This window comes from Pelodiscus sinensis, chromosome 1 (genome assembly GCF_049634645.1).
Source record: "Pelodiscus sinensis isolate JC-2024 chromosome 1, ASM4963464v1, whole genome shotgun sequence".
Lineage (NCBI taxonomy): Eukaryota > Metazoa > Chordata > Testudines > Trionychidae > Pelodiscus > Pelodiscus sinensis.
This window is the reverse complement of record NC_134711.1, coordinates 210,678,371-210,698,636: the sequence shown is the minus strand read 5'-3', so window position 1 is coordinate 210,698,636 and position 20,266 is coordinate 210,678,371. Positions and strand designations below refer to the sequence as shown.

Below are 20,266 nucleotides of genomic sequence, written 5' to 3'. Positions count from 1 at the left end.
AAGGAATTCATTCACATTCTCTGAGACACAATACGACACTGGCAATTTGTGTAATATGTTACCGCCGCTGAATCCACAAGTGGCTGGAATCAGGCCACGTTGCTAAGCTGTTGCAGGCCCTTTAACTGCAGAGGATAACAATGATAAACCCTGTCTGAGAAATGATAGTCCTGTCTTTTGTTTCAGCAAGACCAGACTAACACGGCTACATCTCTATTACTAATGATAAACCCTGACTGAAAAAGGAAAGTCCTCCAAGAGGATTTCGGGAAGAACTCACAAGCAAACCAGAGACATTGCTACATTTTGAATTATTGTTTAATTGGGTCTGGGGTTAGAACACAGAGGCAGCCTCCCGCCACCAGAGAAACAGTTCAGAGCGGTACTGCCAGGAATATACACCAACCCTTCTGCTGCCTCACAACACAATTCCTTTCCTTAGAAGTATGACTTACATTCTTTGTTCCTGAATTTCTGACCTGGCATTTGGCTGTGTTAAAACATTTGTTTACATGAGCCGCCATTACTGATCAATTCACATTATTCTGCATAATTAGGGCCTTTCATTTCCAGTTTTTATTTATTTGTTTGCTGGAATATATTGGTATTTATTACCACAACAGAAACAGGTTAAAATCAGTGGAAAGTACTATCAGTAAATTAAGTAATTTTTTTGTGTCCTTGGGGTTTATTTTGGTGGAGGGAAGGCCAGTGGGGAAAAGTATTCAGTAGATTAACGCTTTGAATGGAATTCAAAATGGTTTGCTGCAGAACTATAACTACAACAGAACTCAATTCACAATGCCACCTCTGCCTTTAAGAAAACAATACCTCTCTAATCCCCAAATAAAACTTAGTCCAGTTTGCTACAATGCTGTACATCCCCACCTTTCCGTGAAGCCGACAGGACGTGTAGCTTTTCAAAGGATAATCTTGTGGTTAAGGTGATACTGTGGGAGACCTGTGTTCACTTCCCTGCTTTGCCACGAACTTCCTCTGTTACCTGGGCTCCTTTGTGCCTGACAACAGCCCTTGTCTTCCCCACAGGGGTTTGAGGGGAAAAACACATCGAAGCCCACCAGACCTACAGCCACTGCATGCAGGGGAGCCATGTCAGCCCCCACAGGTAGCCAGTCGAGCTCTCAGTCACGAAGACAACGCAAGCGGAGTCTCTCAGGACATAGGGGTTAGAGTGTAAGGGTTTGGGAACTGGCCTAGGTTTACTGCCTGCATCATACACGCAAGGGGGCAGCCCCTGCAGCTCTGAGCCGGGATCCCTTCCCTGGCCCCAGGCTTGCCCGAGGGACCGGAAGGGCTTGTGCAGAGCGCCCCAAACCTGTCCAGGCCGGCAGAGCTTTTGCCTCCGGGCTCGCCTCTCTCTGTGCCTCCCTCCCGGCGGCGGCGGCGGCAGCAGCCCTGCCCCCTCTCCTCAGCCCTGCCCCGCTCGGCTGCTGCATTCCGGCGCCCCCTAGCCTTGTGCTCCCGCGGACCGGGCCACAGTGCGGGCTCCGGGCACGTCCCGCTCTGCTCGTGCGGGGGCTGCGGGCGGGTGGCAGCAGCAGGCAGGCGGGGAGGGGGAAGGTGCTGCTGGCTGCGCAGCACCGCCGGGGAGGCGGGGGTAGGGGGACGGCACCTTCCCCCTTTGCAGCGCCGCCCCCTCGCTCCCCGCAGCGGCCGCACACCGGCTGCAGCGCGGCACCGCAGCCCCCGCCCCATGGAGCAGGGAGCCGCGGGGGGAGCGGGGCTGCTTGTGCCCCTCAGCGACACCGAGCAGCAGCGCTACTCCGAGCTCTTCTCGCTCTGCTGCTGCCCGCCGGCGCCCGAGGGCGGCTCGGCGCCAGCTCCCGCCGCCGGGGGCAGCAAAGTGGGCGACTTGTTCCGGGCATCGCAGCTCCCTGCGGACACGCTGCACCAGGTGGGTGAGCCAGAGGGCGAGAGGCCATCGGCCGGTTTGCATCCTTGCTGTCCCCGGGGGGCACTTCCCAGCCCTTGCGCCCCACTCCAGTGGAAGGGTTGTCGGGAAAGGGGAGGGGACCCATTGGCCTCTCAGCTGATTGTCCTGCTCTGGCTCAGGCTGTTGGGGTGGAAGGAATTGGGGGTGTATCAGCTGTTTAAGAAAGTTTCCTTTGCCTTTTGTTCTTGTTTGTGCCATCCACACGCTTCTGTAGTTATAGTATGTTTCAATAGGAAGCAGATAAGCCCGTGGGTTTAAGCAGACAAGTGACACCTCTCGAGAAAGTTGGAAAAATCTGTGTGGAACTTCCCTGTGCTAGTCATTAAAATCCTAGCACAGGGTGAAAATATCTGGATCGAGTGCTGGATTTGGGATTTTTTTGATGTGATTGTAAAAACACTTTTTTGTCGTGATCCAATGCCTTTAAGAAAGAAAAGATGGTTTATGACTTTGAGGAATGTTGTTCGTAAAACTGTTGCTCTTACCATCTTTAAAAATGTTTAGAATGTTCTGAATTTAGCTATCCAGAAAAGTTACATACTACTAAGGACTACATCTAGACTGGCATGATTTTGCGGAAGTACTTTTAACGGAAAAGTTTTTCCGTTAAAAGTATTTCCGCAAAAGAGTGTCTAGATTGGCAAGGATGCTTTTGTGCAAAAAGTGCTTTTGCACAAAAGCATCCATGGCCAGTCGAGACGCGATTTTGCGCAAGAAAGCCCCAATCGCCATTTTAGCCATTGGGGCTTTTTTTGCGCAAAACAGTTCTTCCCTGTCTACACTGGCCCTCTTGCGCAAGCATTTTTGCGCAAGAGGGCTTTTTCCCGAGCGGGAGCGTCGGAGTATTTGCACAAGAAGCACTGATTTTGTACATTACAAAGTCAGTGCTCTTGCGCAAATTCAAGCGGCCAGTGTAGACAGCTGGCAAGTTTTTGTGCAAAAGCAAATGCTTTTGTGCAAAATCTTGCCATTCTAGACGCACCCCTAGAGTACTAATGTATGTCATTAAATCTATATATTATGTTTAACCAGCTCATGTTTAATGCATTATAAGTACCAAGTGTTCTGAATATTTTTTTTTCATATCCCCGACTCATAACTCCGGTCATCTGAAGAAGTGGGCTGTGCCCACACAAGGTCATTATACCATCTACATGTTTTCTTAGTCTATAAAGTGCTACCAGACCATTTGTTGAATATTTATTATTATTGGTATTAAGAGATTTTTAACTGGAATGGAGAATTTGGTAGCTTTTGCTAGTTTAACCCTTCTTCCTTTACTCTTTCAGTAGTCTAGACAGTTTGATACACAGGAGTACAGGAGTACAGGTCATGCTATAAGTCACCCATTATGCATCCGTTCTGCTCTAAAATCGTTGACGCTTCTAGGAACTGATGTGTTATAAGTCCTCCCATTCCTCATTCTTAAATAGCACAAAAACACACCCCAATTTACACAAATAGAAGTTAGTTGCTGGAAGAAAAATCCCCGCTTTAAGTTTTCTCTATAAGTCCAAGTGTTTTGGAACATATCTTGGATTTATAGTGAGGATGGTCTGTATTCCACTAACTGTTCATAGTATATGTTCAGCAGACTATTTACTGTTTGCTATAATTCTCTGCTATCAGCTCTAAAAATATTGTAGCGGTAAACTTTGCACTGTCACAGTTGTACATAGCATTTGCTGAGGCAGCTGTGTATTTGAAATATCTTTGGCAGACAAATATGTAATCTTAACATTTTTTAATCTGCATTAAGATGTTTTATATTGCTATAGAACAGTAGCTGCTGTTTCATGCTCCAGGTGTTGACATATTCATTAATTAATATGAGCTTTTAGTATTATTTATGCAAGAGTGTATATTGTACATTGCTATTTGATATTTCCTTTGATATTTCCATACCCTCTGCTCCTTGTTTCGTGCCCTCCCTCCTTTTTTTCCTTCCTCCCCCCTTCCCTATTTATTTTGGGTCTGCACATCCTCTGGTCTTCTGAAGAAGTGGGCTATGCCCACGAAAGCCCATGATACCATCTACATATTTTGTTAGTCTATAAAGTGCTACCAGTCCATTTTGTTGTTTTTGAAGTTTATCATGTACATAAACAGTCATTTGGATCCCTTGGATGAATGCAAGATTATTTGGGGAATATATGCAATATTGTTCTTTATTTTTACATAGACTGAGATTTTAAACAAAAAAGTATTATTATACATTTCATTAGACATATTCCTAGATCAGCTTTGATTACCTAAATACATATAATAAAATGTATATTTCCAGGTTTATGAATCGTACTGTATATTTTGTTCTGGGATTGACACCAAAAATGTATGTAAATACAAACAGTATACAGTGCTTACAAACGATAAAATTACATTATGTATATTAAGCAGGTCTTGATTCTTTTTCACCTGTAGGATAGTAATTTGATTAACTCAATTTAGTAGTATGTTCCTGTTAGTAATAAACTACACTTAGGAAGAAAAACACTGAACTTGTATTTTGTTGTCAGGAATTTTAGAAATGCTGTTATTCAGAAATCCTTGTTATATATCAAAGAGAAAAATAACGCTAAGACTAAGTTGACAAACGGGTATATCTGGCCATGGCCTGCAGCGACTGAACTTCTGGTTCATTTCCCTGGAAACAGACAGGCCTTCTCTTAATGAGCATGTAATTTGAATTTACATCATGTGCAGGTAGATGAATCTGAAGTACAATAGGGGAAATTATTTCCATGACCAGATGCCCTCCCCTGTTCCAGATGGTGCTTATCTAATAATATCCAGATAAAAATATTTTCAGTTATTGTAGTACCACTTTTGGGACTCAAAGGGTATGTCTACACTGCACCGCATGGTGGTGTATAAAGTGCATACACTGCATGTCTCCCCCACCCCCTCTGGCATGAGTATAAAGTGTAGATGATTTGACGCTGTTTTGGCAAGTAGAGTACAGACATGCCAGAACCTTAGGCTGTATTCCCTATATGGCTTTCTATGCATCAAAGAAGTGACTCCTCCATCCACACTGGTATTTTGTAGCAGCATTTCCTTCTGCTGCCTCCCCACTGCTGTAATATTCCCCACTGCTAGAGCCTTTTATTGTCATGTGTAGCTACAAATCACAGTATGGATGCAGACTGCATTTAGCTGCAGCGTATTGCTGCAAGTATACTATGCTCTACCCACTGCCAGTGTAGACAAGGCCAAAGTGTGTTTGCATCTGTTATGATTCAGTAGGGCTCCTTATGAGTGCTTGCAGAAATTCACCCACCTGGTTTTAATTGCAGGGTTCAGGCCTTTGAAATACATTTTGGAAAGCAGAAAAAGAAAGTAAATTAAACAAGAAAGACTGCTTAAGGAACTTATTTTTAAAAGGAAAAAAATTGATTGATAATCTTGTAATTACTAATATAAATCAGATCTTTTAGTGATTATTCTTAATACAGTTTTATTCCACAGTTCTTGTTTTGGCACTGTATCATTATAGTATTGCATTCATGTTCTTACTCTGGGATGAGACTTCAGCTGGCAGCATTCTATGATTTTTATTTGTTTATTTTAGAATTCCTTCCATGTCCTTATAAAAAGTACACGGAGGTTTATTCATAAACTGGTTTATAATTTACTTTAGTAATACTACTGTGAGTAAACTTGCATTGCACAACTGGATCCATACAAGTGAACCCCTGCACACTTGCCCTGCCCCGGTGACTTCAGTGAGGCATCCATATAAGTGAACCCTTGTGCCTGAATGGGACCAGTAACAGGATCTGGCCCGTCTGTGCTTGCAGGGTGAGGCCCCAAATTAGCAGACTGTTATAAATATAGGCTTTGTAAAGGTTGTTCATGTAACCATAATTATAACAAAATTGAGGTAGTCTTTATCCCAAAACTTTGTCCCAAAATTTTCTATAGAGATGGACTTTCTAACCAAGAAATTAATAAAAAAGAGAATGGAAAAAGTAAAATTGCTTTCAGTGTCCCATTCAGATAAAAATAATTACTTAAGTCAAATATTTTGTCTTTCTAGATCATCTGTAGTAATAAAGCCATCTTCATTAATTCACAAAATCAAAATATGATCCAACCCCAAACTATAGTTTTGTAAGACTTTTCACAACACTGAATTTCTTAATTGTCAATAACTATATTGGGTTAGCTTTAATTTATCATGTTTAAAATATAGTTTCTCAGGGTTTTTTACAGTTAATGAAAATAAAGAAATTCTCAAGTTCAGATTCTTAAACTTATGTACACAGAACACTACTTCAGTCCTCTAATTTTACTCTGAATTTCTCTGATGGTCATACTAATCTAACAAAGAAACACTTGGGAAAGTTGTCTCAAGAAAACAATGATAGTTGTTTTTCTGAATTTTTCACTTTGCATGCTCCAAAAACAATAAAACAATATCAGTTCTTATCCACAAAGAATACAATGCTGGAAACATAAAATAACAATCATGTATAATATCTAGTTGTCACTGATAAAGGTTGCATCCATTTTAGAAAGAGGAGTCTAGCTTGGATTAATAGATGACTTGTTTGTTTTGAAATAGTTGTTTGAAAACAAGACTTTTATTTAAAGGAATTTATTTGTTTTTATGCTGCCTCATGGAGCTAGTAGTAGTGCTGGGTGTTGCCATGTCAGAGACATACATGGGAAACCTGTGTGCCAGTTCTGGATTGCAATTGAACTGAGCTCTGCACAGGCCAGAAGGGGAAAGATGCTTTCTTAATTTTGTGTTATCAGATTCTGTAGACAGGAAGGTAGAGCTCTGCATTCTTCACAAATGTGAAATAACACAATTAAATAAAATGGGGCTGGAGAGGACTTACTTTGCAGTAGCAGCTCTTGTGGGGCTGGTCCTGGCTCCCTGGTCTGGTTTGGCCCATCCAACTTGTTGTCATGAGTGTACGGGGCAGCCAGGCCAAATCTGAGGAGTGGCGTTGCAACCTGAAGCATAGGTTTGCAGCACCACTCTCTCAAATTTGATGACCCTGGTATCTTACATCATGTTGCATCACCTGAAGCATGGAGCTGGGCCAAGGCCTGTGGGACAGGAGCTACTGCTGCAGCGTTACCATAGGATGGGCTCACTCTGCAGCCGCTCCCTGCTCCCTCTCCCCTCTCCCCATGGCAGAACCTAACCCTCCCCTGGGCCACCTACAATAAAAATGATCAAAAAAGATATAAAGATAAAATAACTTCTCACAACTCTATGGATAGGGAATAGAGAAGTCTCCAGCTTGAACTAGAATAGTTCTAGCTGTTGCTCTTATTTGTATTGTATTGCTATGGTAACTAGGGTTGCCAGATGGTTTCAACAAAAATCCGGACACACTTGACATTACATCAGAATCGACATTACATCTTATTTAGAAAATACCGGACATTTATATATTTTCATTTATATTTTCTCAATTTGTTTCCCGAACAGAAAGCTCAAATATTGGACATCCAATTCAAAACCAGACACCTGGCAACCTTAATAGTAACCTCAGGAAGCATTGGGTAGCTCATAATAGCTAGAAAGACAGTATGTCCTGGCCTGCTTCCTTCTCCCTTTTCTCAAGAGGCCATTATGCTGTGTGGATTGTGGAGAGCATTAGGGCCATTTTCACACTTCTGTGTCATTTAGAAATCTTCCTGAAGTTAGAGGTATGTTCCATGGGATTTGGTTTAAAATGATTTTGTGTCCTCTTTTGCCTAGAGGTGACATATGGGGGTCACAGCAGGGGCTAGAACCTGTGCCCTAATCTCTTATCTTTCACTGCTGGACTTCTGGGGTTTGTAGTTGTGAAAAATGTTTGATAATCCTGTGAGGGGGAAGAAAGCCATTATACAGCCATTACAGTGTTAGTTGATCACATTATGAGCTTGAAGGGAAGTCTCTTCCCTCTTTCCTTGCTTGTAGTTCTGTGACTTGTATAATAAGAGCAATGTTGGTCACAGGAATCCATTGGGCAAAATCTGTATGAATAAAATGACAAGCATGCTCCTAAGCAACAGGAAGAGAAACAAATAGATATGGTACAGTGGTAAGACTCAAGAGGCTATTTAGACAAAACAAGTGTCTTTAGAAAAATGAGAATTCAACCATAGTGAAGCTAATGAAACATGAAAATTGGGCGAGCTAAGTGGGGATTTGAAGAGCAAAGTATATCTGAAGCCTTGCCACAAATTGGAGGGGTTGTTGGTATACTAGGCAAAAAGAGAGGAACTAAGGAGTTTAAGCACATTGCAGAGAAGCTAAATGGTTTATTTGCACCAGTCTTTGTCACAGAGAACACTGGGGAGATTGATATTATTGGAGAGTGAAATGCTAAAAGAGGAAATGCTGGAAAAATGAATTGTTCACAAACCTGCAGCCTCATTAAAGACAGCTGCTATGCTAGGGAAATTGTTGCATGCTTTTTTTAATGGTGGTAAAAGCAGTCTTGGGAATTATACCGGTAAGCCTCAGTTTAGTGATTGAAATGAAAGTGGTTGAAATGACGATAAAAATAGAATGATAAAGCACCTAGATGACCAGGATATAAAAGGGAGGAAGCCATGCTGGTTTCTGTAAACAATGTATTAAGCCTCTCCCCTTTACTAAAAATCCTTGAATATGTCCACAATATTTGCATAAAGAAGACTCTTGACATTATTTATTTATAATTTCAAAAAGCTTTAGATAAAATACCTCACAGGAGATTTTTAGAAACGTTGTAAGCAGTCTGGTGTCCCTAAGATTTGTACTAAGATCAGTTGTCTGTCTTAGTTATCTGGAAAAGGAAGAGAATGTTGAAGTGAAAGAATTTATTTAGGTTAATAAGGAATAAAGAAAACTGAAGAGCATCCGACGTCAGATCTAACAAAGTTAAGTGAATGGGCAAATGGAAAAATAATCCGTGTTTACAAGTACAAAGTAATGTACATTGGAAGGAATAGTTTGTGCTACATATGCACATTACTGAGCACTAATTTAATTGTAGCCATTTGGGGAAAATTGTGTGCAGCAACCTGAAAACATTCCATCCATGAATAGGTCCAAAAAAGCAAATAGGATGCTAGCATTGAGTGCTATGTTCCTTTCTGGTCATCGTTTTTTTTTTAAATAGAAATAAACACAGTCTCTAGCAACTGGTGAAAAATGATAAGAGGTGGGTAGAGACTCTTGTATGATGAGAGATTGAAAAAACTGGAACTGCTTAACATAGAGAAGAGAAATGGTTGTACAAAATAATGATAAGCTATCTAGCCACTCCTATTTGTCATTTCTCATAGTACAAGATCCAGAGGACATACATGAAACTGAAAGGCATTATATTTAAACCTGATTAAAGGAAATTGTTATGCAACAGGTAATTGTGGAAGTCATTGCCATTTGTATGGATATTGAGAACATGTATGATTAGGAAAATATTTTGAAATGGGAAGGGATTGAGATATAAATCATCATGCTTCACTGAATCATAGAAATTTAGGACTGGAAGGGATATCAAGAGGTGTCTAGTCCAGTCCCCTGCACTCAGGACAGGACTATTACCTTAACCATCCCTGACAGGAGTTTGTCTAACCTGCTCTTAAAAATCTCGAATGATGGAGATTCCACTACCTCCTAGGGATGTTAACGTGTAATTGAATACTTGTGTAGCCACATGAAATTTTAGCGATTACATGGCTATTCAGTAGACTTGGGAGTGGGGCCAGTAGCCAGTGGGCTCCGGCGCCACTCCCAGGGAGCCCCCTGCCACTCTGCGCTGCTGCCTCTCTATCAGAGGAAGCAGTGCGAGGTGGCAGGCGGGAGCTGGTCTGCAGGGAGAGCTGGTTTAAGAACTCTTCAGCAGCAGCTCCTGTCCATGGGGAGCTCAGATCCTCCCCCCACCACCCATGGACATGGGCTGCTGCCACAGAACAGTCTCCCCTGCTCCCTCTTCCTCAGCACTGTTACCTACAATAGAGGTGCTGTCAGGGGGGTTCCACGGAGCTGGCATGCACGAGGAGCCTGCTTGAAAGCCAGCTCACTGCATGTATCGGCTCCTGCTTGTCCCCCTCACCTTCCACTGTGCTGTCCCTTCATCAGAGGCAGCAGCGCAGGGGTAGGGGAGATGGGCAGATCCAGTGCTCATGGAGAGTTGGCTTTTAAGCCAGCTCCTAGCAGGCACTGGCTCCAGATCCCCCCCCCCCCCTTTTGCTGCCTCTGAGGCATCAAGGGGAGGGAATGTGTGTACTCCACAGATTTAACTGATAAGCCAAGACTTATCAGTTAATTGTGTAGTTGTCTACACGTTGACATCCCTACTATCTCTCTAGGAAATTTATTCCAGTGCTTAACCATTATAATAGGAAGTTTTTCCTAATGTCCAACCTGAACTGCTCTTATTGAAGTTTCAGCCCATTGCTTCTTGTCTTAACCTCAGAGATTAGGGACAACCTTTTTTCTCCCTCCTTGTTGTAACAAACTTTTATGTACTTGAAAATAGTTATCAAGTCCCCTGTCAGTCATCTCTTCTACAGATTAAACATACCAATTTTTTTCAGTCTTCCCTCTTAGGTCATGTTGCCTTTAATGATTGTTGTTGTTCTTCTCTGAACTTTCTCCAGTTTGTCCATATTTTTCATGAAATGTGGTGCCCAGAGTTGGACACACTACTCTGGTTGAGGTCTAATCATCGCAGAGTGGAGTGGAAGAATTTATTCTTGTGTCTTGCATACAATATTCCTGCTGATACATCAAAATTGATGTTTGCTTTTTTTGCAGCAGTGTTACTCTGACTCATATTTAGCTTGTAGTACACTGTGCCCCCCCAGATCCTTTTCCACAGTACTTGTTCCCAGGGAGTTATTTCCCATTTTGTTCCTTCCTAAGCGGAGTACTTTTGCATTTGTCCTCATTGAATTTAATCCTAGTTGTGTAGATCATTAATCCAGTTTCAGATACAAGCCATTCACTAATTGATGATAGTTAGGAAGATAGTTCCTTTATGTTTGGAATATTCCCATCATTGTCCACTACTGGGTTTATTGCACTTTCCTCTGAAGTACCTGGTTCTGGGCACCATTGGAAATAGGAGACTAGATTAGATAGGCAGCTGTTTTGATTTGGTAGGACAGTTACCCTGTCCAAAAAGTTGAATGATATATTTTTTGAAGGTGTAGACATAAGCAATGAGTCTGCCAAAGTGTTGTTAATATTTCATCCGGTTTTATGACCCCTGGATATATTGAAATATTGAAACTACACATACTAATTGCTGCACAACAGGTGGTTATTGTGATTGTTCTGCAACGTTTCTTTCTAGACAGTCAAGTGTGACCTGATTTAAAAAGCAATTAAGCAAGTACAGCATCTGCTGTACCATTACATAATGCAGAAATTCATTAAGACAAATAAAATACAAACAGAATTTATATTTTCATGGTGTTCTAAAATATATTCCATGTTAATATATTTTAGATAGTATTACTCTGTGTTTCACAATGGGAATGTATGTTTTGGCTAGCTTTAATAATCACTATTAATCTGTTCAATTGAAGAATCTGGTGGACAGGAAGATAGGAAACAAACGTTTGTAAGAACTGTAATTTCTGTAAGGTATGACAGAATAAAGAGAGGGGACTGGCATGGATATAGTTATTCAGAATAGACCGTAAGAGTTACAATACAGACATACTAGCCACATGGCATGATTTAGTCTTCCATTGTACTATAATTGTCACTTTATATTTTACTAGTGGGCTGCGCTCCCTGCTCGCTACACTTGCCACCCTCCCCCACCCCTCCTTGGCTGGGGAGCGCTCGGCCCCAAGGCCACCCCGGCCCTGCTCTGGTTCTCCCCCCTACTCCTGGCCACCAGCGCCCCAGTTCTTTTATGCCCCTCCTCCCACCCCGGCCCTTTCTGGCTCTTTCTTGCCCCCCCAACCACTAGGGAGGGCCTGGGGCAGAGGCCACCCCAGCTGTCCTCATCTCCCTTCCCCCCACTAGCTGGGCCGCTGGTTGCGGGGTTGTGGTGGTGGATTCCACCGGGGTGGCTCAGCACTGGGCTCAGGACACAGCAAAGGATGGAATGGTGGGTGGCTTGGGACGCGCAGGGCCTTGCTCTGCACCTGGCGCTGCTCCTGAGTCTGCTGGTCCAGCAGCCCGTGAGTGCCAAGAATGACAGCAGCATTGCCCTGGAGCAAGTTATAGCGCCCAGAGGTACCAGGCAGCCAGTCTGGGCTTGGGAGATGGGCTGGGCTTGGGTCTCCTCTGAGACACACTTAACAGGAGTTTGAGTGAGGAGGCTGGGAGTTGCAGGTTAGGGGGTGTGAGTGAAGGGTTGGGGATGGTACGTGGAGGGGCTGCAGCCAGTAGGGCTGGTAGCGTGGTGAGTGGCTATTCTGGGCTTGGAGCTGGGGGCCGGGTGAGATGAGTGACATACTGATGTTACTCTGTTCTCCCGCAGATAGTTTTTTTATAGAGAGAGATTTCTGCTAAGTCATTATGTACAAGACATCTTATTTATAAATGAATTAATAGCTTTGTAAATACATGTGAGATTTTAGTTTACAAGCACCTCACTAATTGTAAAGAAAAGTGCATTCTTTCAACTTCTGAATCAACAATCTTGTGCATTATTTTGAACTGCATAGATTGCAAGCATTAGTTGCATGATGGTACTGTAGCTGCACAAATACTTAATTTTTGAATTGCAACTGTACTTGTATTTGTGTAAATAAAGAATTTGGACAAATTACATTGCTTTTCTTCTACATGCCTAGTAGGTTAATTTAGCTTTATGGAGACATGTTAATATGGTTACTGTGAATTGTTGGACCAGAGTGTTATATTAAAAGCAGAAGTATGAATAGGTTTAAAAAAACCTCCAAATCTGTCATTCCAGGTGAAAAATGCCAGTAATTTTGTTGGCTCTTAAGTTTAAACTGCAGAATTGTTATATAGAGAGACAAGGTGGATGAGGTCATTTTGTTTATTAGACCAACTTCTGTTTGTGAAAGAAACAAGTGTTTGAGCTCCATTGAACAACTGTTAGGTGGGAAGAGTGGAATGAATGTCAGCCTTAAGGCAGTTTCCCAAGATAGAGAAGAATGAGAGATGCAGCAGCAAAAATTTAAGGATTCTGAGATTTCAAACTGGGGAAAGTCACAGCTTACCATTTCTTTTAAACAGATAAATGGGTCGCTCCCTGAGGGTCAAGTTTTGCCCATTTACTTAAGCAGAAGCTGTGTGTGTGCATCCGTGAGCAGAATTTGTGTCTCAGATTTTCTTGGTCTTGAAAATATAACTTAGTTAACTGATAGGACAAGAAGCAATGGGCTTAAATTGCAACAAGAGAGGTTTATGCTGGACATTAGATAAAATTTCTTAACTGTCAGGGTGGTTAAGCACTGGAATAAGTTGCCTAGGGAGGTTGTAGAGAAGGTTAGATAAATGCTTGTCAGAGATGGTCTAGATTAAAGGTGGGGAATCTAAGGCCCAAAGGTTGGATGCAGCCCCCAGCTTGCCTGGATCCAACCCCCGAGGCTCAGAACTCCCTCCCTCCCCCCAGCATTGGGGAACCTGTGTTGGAGCTCCAGCCCTGCTCTCCGTCCCATAGTGGGGTTGGAGCAAACAAAATCTACTAGCCTGGCCTCCACCCCCACCCAGGTTGTGGTGTACAAAGGGAATGTGGGGAGTGCCTTTCTCATTCTCAGTTGGGGGCCACATCACTGGGGTTTGGTTTTTCTTTCTTGCTTCTCATAGAATCATAGAACTGGAAGAGACCTCAGAAGGTCATCAAGTCCAGCCCCTTGCTCTAAGCAGGACCAATTCCAACTAAATCAACCCGGCCAGGGCTTTGTCAAGCCGAGACTTCTCACTTGTGTGCGGCCCCCAACTGATTTTTCTAAGCGTCAGCGGCCCCCAACCCAAAAAAAGTTTACTCACCCCAGGTCTAGATTGTGTTTAGTCCTGCCATGAGTGCAGGGGACTAGACTTCAAGATTTCTTGAGGTTCCTTCCAGTTATAGTATTCTAAGATTCTATAATCTGTAGTTGGTGTTTGATTCTAACACTGCATGTCTTGTGATTTGAGGACCTGTCTGTCTCTGCAGGAAGCAGCTGCCTATAATTTGGATGACGGATAATTTTCGGGAGAAATCTATTGATTTTATGTGTCTGTCTAAACTAAATATCCTGCTTGACATAAAACAAATTATTGCTTTCAGTGTTGTTAGAGCCGGGTTGGTCCAAGGATTTAAGAGAGATAGGGTGGACGAGGTAATATCTTTTATTGGACCAGCTTTGTTGGTGAAAGAGAGAAGTTCTGTGTAAGCTCAAAAGCTTGTCTCTTTCATTTACAGAAATTGGTCCAATAAAATATATTATCTTATCCACTTTGTGTCTCTCATAGAACAAGTGAGATATTTTGCGCACAGGAAGTAGGAAGTAGAGCTCTGCTACCCATTTAATGTATGGATAGACCTAATTGAAGTCATTCTGATTTTTAAATATTACTAGCAGGCTACACCCTATGCTCACTACATTTGCCAACTTCCCTTTCTCTGGCGGCCTTTGTGGCCAGAGAGTATGCAGAGCATGATGTCATTCTGTTTCCCGAACAGAAAGCTTGAGCCCAGGTTAGTGTTAAATGCGTATTTCATGGCGTTTAAGTAGACAGTATGTTATAAGTTGATGTATTCATTACTGTTCCTATTTCATAGAAGCAACTGCAAGAAGTTCAATCCCAATTTAAAATAATACCCTAACTGCTGTGTGCAGTAATTCAGAATTACTGCTTTGTCATCGTAATTATGTGGCTATCCTCGCACATTAGTCAGTCACTCACTTAAATCTCTTTTTGCACTATCTCCATAGCTTCCTCACTTCCTTGAGCAATCTCCTTTTCTGAATAAGCCACAGGGACAAACTTACTCACTGAAAATATCCTTTCCTTACTATTACTGTTTCCAGTAACTCTTGACTATTTATATCATGCTGTGTGACTCAGGTGGTTATCCTTCAGGTAATCGTAAGGACCCAGTATGGCAAACATTACCATATGTAGGGCTTATTATTAGATTCTAAGCTTGCATGTAAATGGATGTAAATGATGAGTCTAAAATCACTTGTGTCCTCAATAAACCCTTCAGATTCAGTTAGTTTTTCTACAGAAATTTATTTATCTAATCTCATTGTACCACAGAAAACATTTACCAAAGTAAAATAGCATTTTTCTCAATGAGCCACAGCTATTGGTAATGTTTCACTTCTAATGCATGGCTGACTTATTTGTAAGCATATTACCTGACTTTTTTGAAAGGTGCTGAATTGACAACCTTTGAGATTGAAATAACATATCAGTCCCTCAAGAAATGTTCCATATGGGAAATGGCAATACATTATTTACATACAACCCTGTAATTTGCTTGAAAGCTGATATAGGGTGATCACTGTTGGAGATATTAGTATAGATTTAATTGAATCTTTGGCTTTTTTGCAGAAGGAAATTATGTTCATGATGTAGGTTCCGTAAAGTCAAGTTTATTACAAAACCTAAGACAGGAATGTAGATATAAAGTATGACATTAGTTAACAAAAGCAATAACTAGTTCACCCCCAATTTAGAATAATGTGTTTAGAATGGTTAGAAATGTTTAGAATTTTGAAACATGATAAATAAACGGAGGAAAAACTTTTAACAGAATTTTTTCCCTTTTTGACCAACTCGAAATACAGGTGGGACTTCCCTGGTCCTGGACCCAAGCGACCAAAGGCAGGTCAAGACTCCTGTCCCAGCTGTCAGCCCTGCTTCCCCTCTTGCCCTACTGCTCCAGCCCTGCTAGGGTTGCACTCCCACCTGGGGATGGGGCTGTGCTCCCCAGTGTGCTGGGGGTGTCATGCCCCATTGCCTCCAGCCTGGCCAGAGCTGCGCTCCCCACTTCCAGTCCAGCCCCTGAACCTGGCCTGCTGGGGCTCTTTGATTCAGCAATATCTGGGGTCCTACTGGGCCACACATGTTGCTGGACCAGAGAGTCCTGGATTTTAGAGGTTTAACCTGTACATTATCTCATGCCTTTATTTGTCATGAGCCTCATAGTTGATATTGCTGTCAAAGCACAATATTCAGTTCCCTTTATCTATTCCAATCACTTATATAGACAGAGGAAGACACATTCTAGATGGGCTCTTAGATTATAAAAGAATTATATTCCTTGAATAGAAATTGAGTCCATGTATAATAGTCCACATAATCTTTCTTAGGTTGTTTCCTTAATTCATAATTTCATACGAGGGGTTTAAGGTGAATAAATGATTTTAGTCAATGCAACCTATGTTTCGACATCAGAGGATACGTTTCATTGTAACAAGATAAATAGATTGGCTGATATGGAAATAACCTGGCTAGACTTTAGATTATTACTGAGCTTTATACTGCAGAACCTGCAGGAGTGGCTCCTGAGGAGGAGGATTTGCTGCTCCTGAGGAGACAGCATGTAATTTGTGGTGGGGAGGGGGCATGGGGCAGGTGGGGAGCTGCTCCAGCCCCCTACTGGTTAACTGTATTATACAGTAATTCCTCATTTAACACGTCCCCGCTTAACATGTTTTTGTGATAGCACGCTTTTTTTTTAGGGAACGTTTTTTGCATTACACTACTGTCCCCGGAATAACATGATTTCCCCAGCCGGCCCATTGCTGGCGGCTACGCAGGGCTTCCCCTGCCTCCCTGCATACGGCGGAGGGTTCGCTGCTCGTCGTGCCATTCCCCGGCGACCCCCCCCCTCGACGAACGCAGTGCAGAACTGTCACAGGGGCATACTCCCAACCCAGTCCCCCTCCCGTTCCTTTCCCCAGAGCCAAACACCTCCCCTCTCTGCTGTAACCCAGTCCCCTTTCTCCCCCAACCTTATGTCCCGGTCCCAACAGACACCACCGCTTGAAACGCAACCCCAACCTTTTCCATTATTTTCAATGGGAAAATTGATCCCGCATAACACGTTTTCACTTAACACGATCATTTTCTGAAACATATCTATAGTGTTAAATGAGGAATTACTGTACATTTAGAGTAATGCTTGCTTACCAGTTAAATGGTTAACATTTCACGTCCCTTGTTAAAACCATATCTAATACTGTAAAAGGTTAAGGAAGGGAAAAAGCTAAATATCTTCGTTTCTAATCTGTATTAAGTGAAGTTATTGAATTGGAATTGCTTATTTTCATTTAGAAAACATTTTGACTGCTGCTTCAGTCCTGAAAGAAAGCCAGAGCTCTCAACAAAGGAGATTTTAATTACTGGGATATTGATTAAGATAACCTTGCAAAATTGAAGGAGACAAATGTATTAGAGGCATTGCTGGATTACTTTCATAAATACTTTGTTGAACAGGGGCAGCCATACAAGGAGACTATTTGGGAATTACTTGTAGGAAATGAGCCAAATATGTTAAATCAGATGGATATATGAAATGTTTTAAGATTTAGAGATGACTACTTGGAAATGCCAAGAGCGTAAATAGTGACAAAAGAAACAATTTTTGCTAAGAAAAATTACTTTAATGGAATGGGAAATACATTGATGTTTTTATTTTTTTAACTTGTGGTAGCAGGTAGGTATGATGCTTCAGCCATTGTCCATGTGACCCCTTGATGCAACTTGGTTACAGAGAGACCTTGGTGCATCACAGTGGGACTAGTCCAGCTGAGGAGCCTGGTGCACAGGAAAGAATGGGGACATGAAATACTACGCACTCACATGAGATTCTGCAGCACCTTAATTTAATCTCAAACTGTCCTGAAACGAAAACTTTCAGTTAATTTTCCTGAAGGAAATTTTTAAAAAATCAGCAAAATAGAATTTTTTCCATGAAATATGTAAATTTTTGCAGAAATTGCATTTACTCTTGGAATATCATTTCAGTGGAAAGTTCCAGACCAGCTCTAGTGGCTGTCATCTACCTGAGGAGGGCTTGTCAGGAGTGGGGGAACTGTAGAATTTGTCTCCAAGTATGCTTTGAAGTGAGAGGCTATGTCTACATCGCGCATTCTTGTGCAAGAAGATATGCAAAAGAGGCACGGTGATGAATATCAAATGCACATCATTTGCATACCTAATGAGCCGCCATTTTGCACAAGGACCTTTTGCGCAAGAGCCGTTCTGCCACTTATTTGCAGGCAGAATGGCTCTTGTGCAAAAATGGCAGCTCATTATTCATCGCCGTGCCTCATTTGCATATCTTCTTGCACAAGAATGCACAATGTAGATGTAGCCAGACTGTATATAACAGGCCTGGGCAAAATAGGTGGGATGGGCTGGATGTGGCCTACCAAGCCACTGGATCCAGCCCACAGATGCAGCAGGGAACCTCAGAGACTCCCTGCCTACCCCACCCCTGCATGCCACTCAGAAAAGCAGCTGCTGGGCCTTTTGTGTTTCACAGCTGGGATGGGGGAGACTTCATGTGTTGTTGTCCCCCTTTGAAGAACGGGCAGTGTGCAAAGCACTACTCCCCTCCCCTCAGGATCTTATTCACTGATGCACATGGCTGCTGCAGCCTGTGCAGGGGGTGGGGCAGGCAGGGAGTCTGCCTGAGAAATGTGCTAGGCTGTTGGCAGGGAGTCACCTAGGGAAGTATCCTGGTCAGAATCTACCTCTGGCACCCTGTCAGCCGATGGTCAGGGTAGTGCATGGTCTGTGTGTGTGTTATATACACAAGTCTTCAACTGCTAGGACAGGGTCCCTTTGCAGCGGGCAGCCGAAAAGGCTGACGGGCACCCCAAAGTTTTACACCCGAGTCTTTAGCTGTTAGGACGGGGTTCCTTCACAGCGGGCAGCCTGAAGAAGGCTGACGGGTGCCCCATGAGTCTGCAGGGAGAGCTTATTACATCCAAGTCTTCAGCTGCTAGGACGGGGTCCCTTCGCAGCGGGCAGCATAGGGTAGGCTGACGGGTGCCCCAGGGGTCTGTTCCGTGGAGGCAACAGGACCCAAACACCCAGCTCTGCCTGCGTCTGCCCCTACGACCAGCTGGAGTTCTTTTAATTGTGTTTGCTTCTGTTACAGCAACAGGAGGAGTCAGGTTAAAAGCTTAAACAGTTACAGGTTTATTAAAGAGACTTATAAAGCATATGGTTACAATGGCTATTGTTCTTCTTAACTGCTAGTAAATACAGGTCTTAAAAATGGTTACAAAGGAAAAAGGAAGATAGAAATAACAGTACTAAGTGACAGCTTAATCTTTAAAGAGCTCTATTCTATGCATGCACTAAAGCAAAAGGACACTTACAGGTACAATTTTTATCCCCTTCTGCATCTCTCGATTCCAACATGTCAGGCCAGGACCGCTCACTCAATTCCCCGGGAAGATGAATACGAGGTGGGTGTCTCCATGGGGTCCTCGAGAGGCAATCACCTAACCTGACCAACAGGTAGATGGTAGATTGATGCTCAGAGTGAGTGTGCTGCTGGGCCCATCTTTATACCCGTGGGGTCACGTATTCTCTTTCTTATCTATGGTGCCAAATGGTGCTGGTTCGTCTTTGTGACGCCAGTTCTTACAAGGGAGTTTCAACGTAATTTACACTTGTAAGAGAGAGAGAACTAAATTGGGAGCACTGGATATTCTTTGCTCAGCAGGAGATTCCTCCCCAGGACAGTTGCGTGTGATCGGATCAACATAGGTGCCAGCCAAGGGCAGTTCTCACAGCCTCTTGGTCAGCGATTAGCTTGACCACCATCTTGTATCTATGTTTACAGTTGTCCAGGGTCAGATGAGCCAGCATATCTGGGCCTTCTGTCAAGGCTTCAAAGACTATGCTGATTTTATTGCTCTCTGTGTCCTGTGTGCTCCAGGCATCTTGGAGGGGCAAGCAAGATGGATGTGACGGGGGAGTTCTGGCTGGCTACACACCCCAACCCCTCTGCCCCCCACTTGTGCCCCACTACCCCACATAACCCAAACCCTCTGTTCCCCTCCTGCACCCATATTCCCTCCCAGATCCTGCACCCCAATCTCCTGCCCTAGGTCACAACCGAAACTCCTGATTCCCTACAGCACCCCAGTCCCCTGCCCCAGGTCACAACCTTCTCCTGCCGTAGGTCACAACCCAAGCCCCTATACCAGGGGTAGCCAACCCACAGCTTGCAAGTTGCATGCGTATCTTCCCTCCCAAAAGTGCGGTTTGCGAAGCCGCCCCTGTGCCCCTCTAAAATGGTTGCTGGCTCCCCTGTGCTCACCGGCGCTGCCCCCAAGATGAATGCTATGTTGATGCTACCTCCAGGGACACAGAGGTAGTGAAGGCTTCCTGCAGGGTAGGTGGGAGTTCTGCAACTGTGT

At 43.2% G+C, this 20,266-nt stretch overlaps 1 protein-coding gene across 6 annotated transcripts in view; it reads left to right on the top strand.

The window, feature by feature from the left end:
* Nucleotides 1-1,257: 1,257 nt before the first annotated feature.
* REPS2 (RALBP1 associated Eps domain containing 2) overlaps nucleotides 1,258-20,266 on the top strand; it is a 143,713-nt gene continuing 124,704 nt past the window's right edge. For 2 of the 6 annotated variants that reach the window (XM_006113356.4, XM_006113355.4), the window contains exon 1: nucleotides 1,264-1,915. In XM_006113356.4, the coding sequence (XP_006113418.2) occupies nucleotides 1,715-1,915 (201 nt within the window). In that variant the 5' untranslated portion in view covers nucleotides 1,264-1,714. Of the gene's footprint in view, nucleotides 1,916-20,266 lie in introns of all 6 variants that reach the window. The other 4 variants (XM_006113357.4, XM_014568624.3, XM_006113358.4 and 1 more) reach the window with 4 other exon arrangements.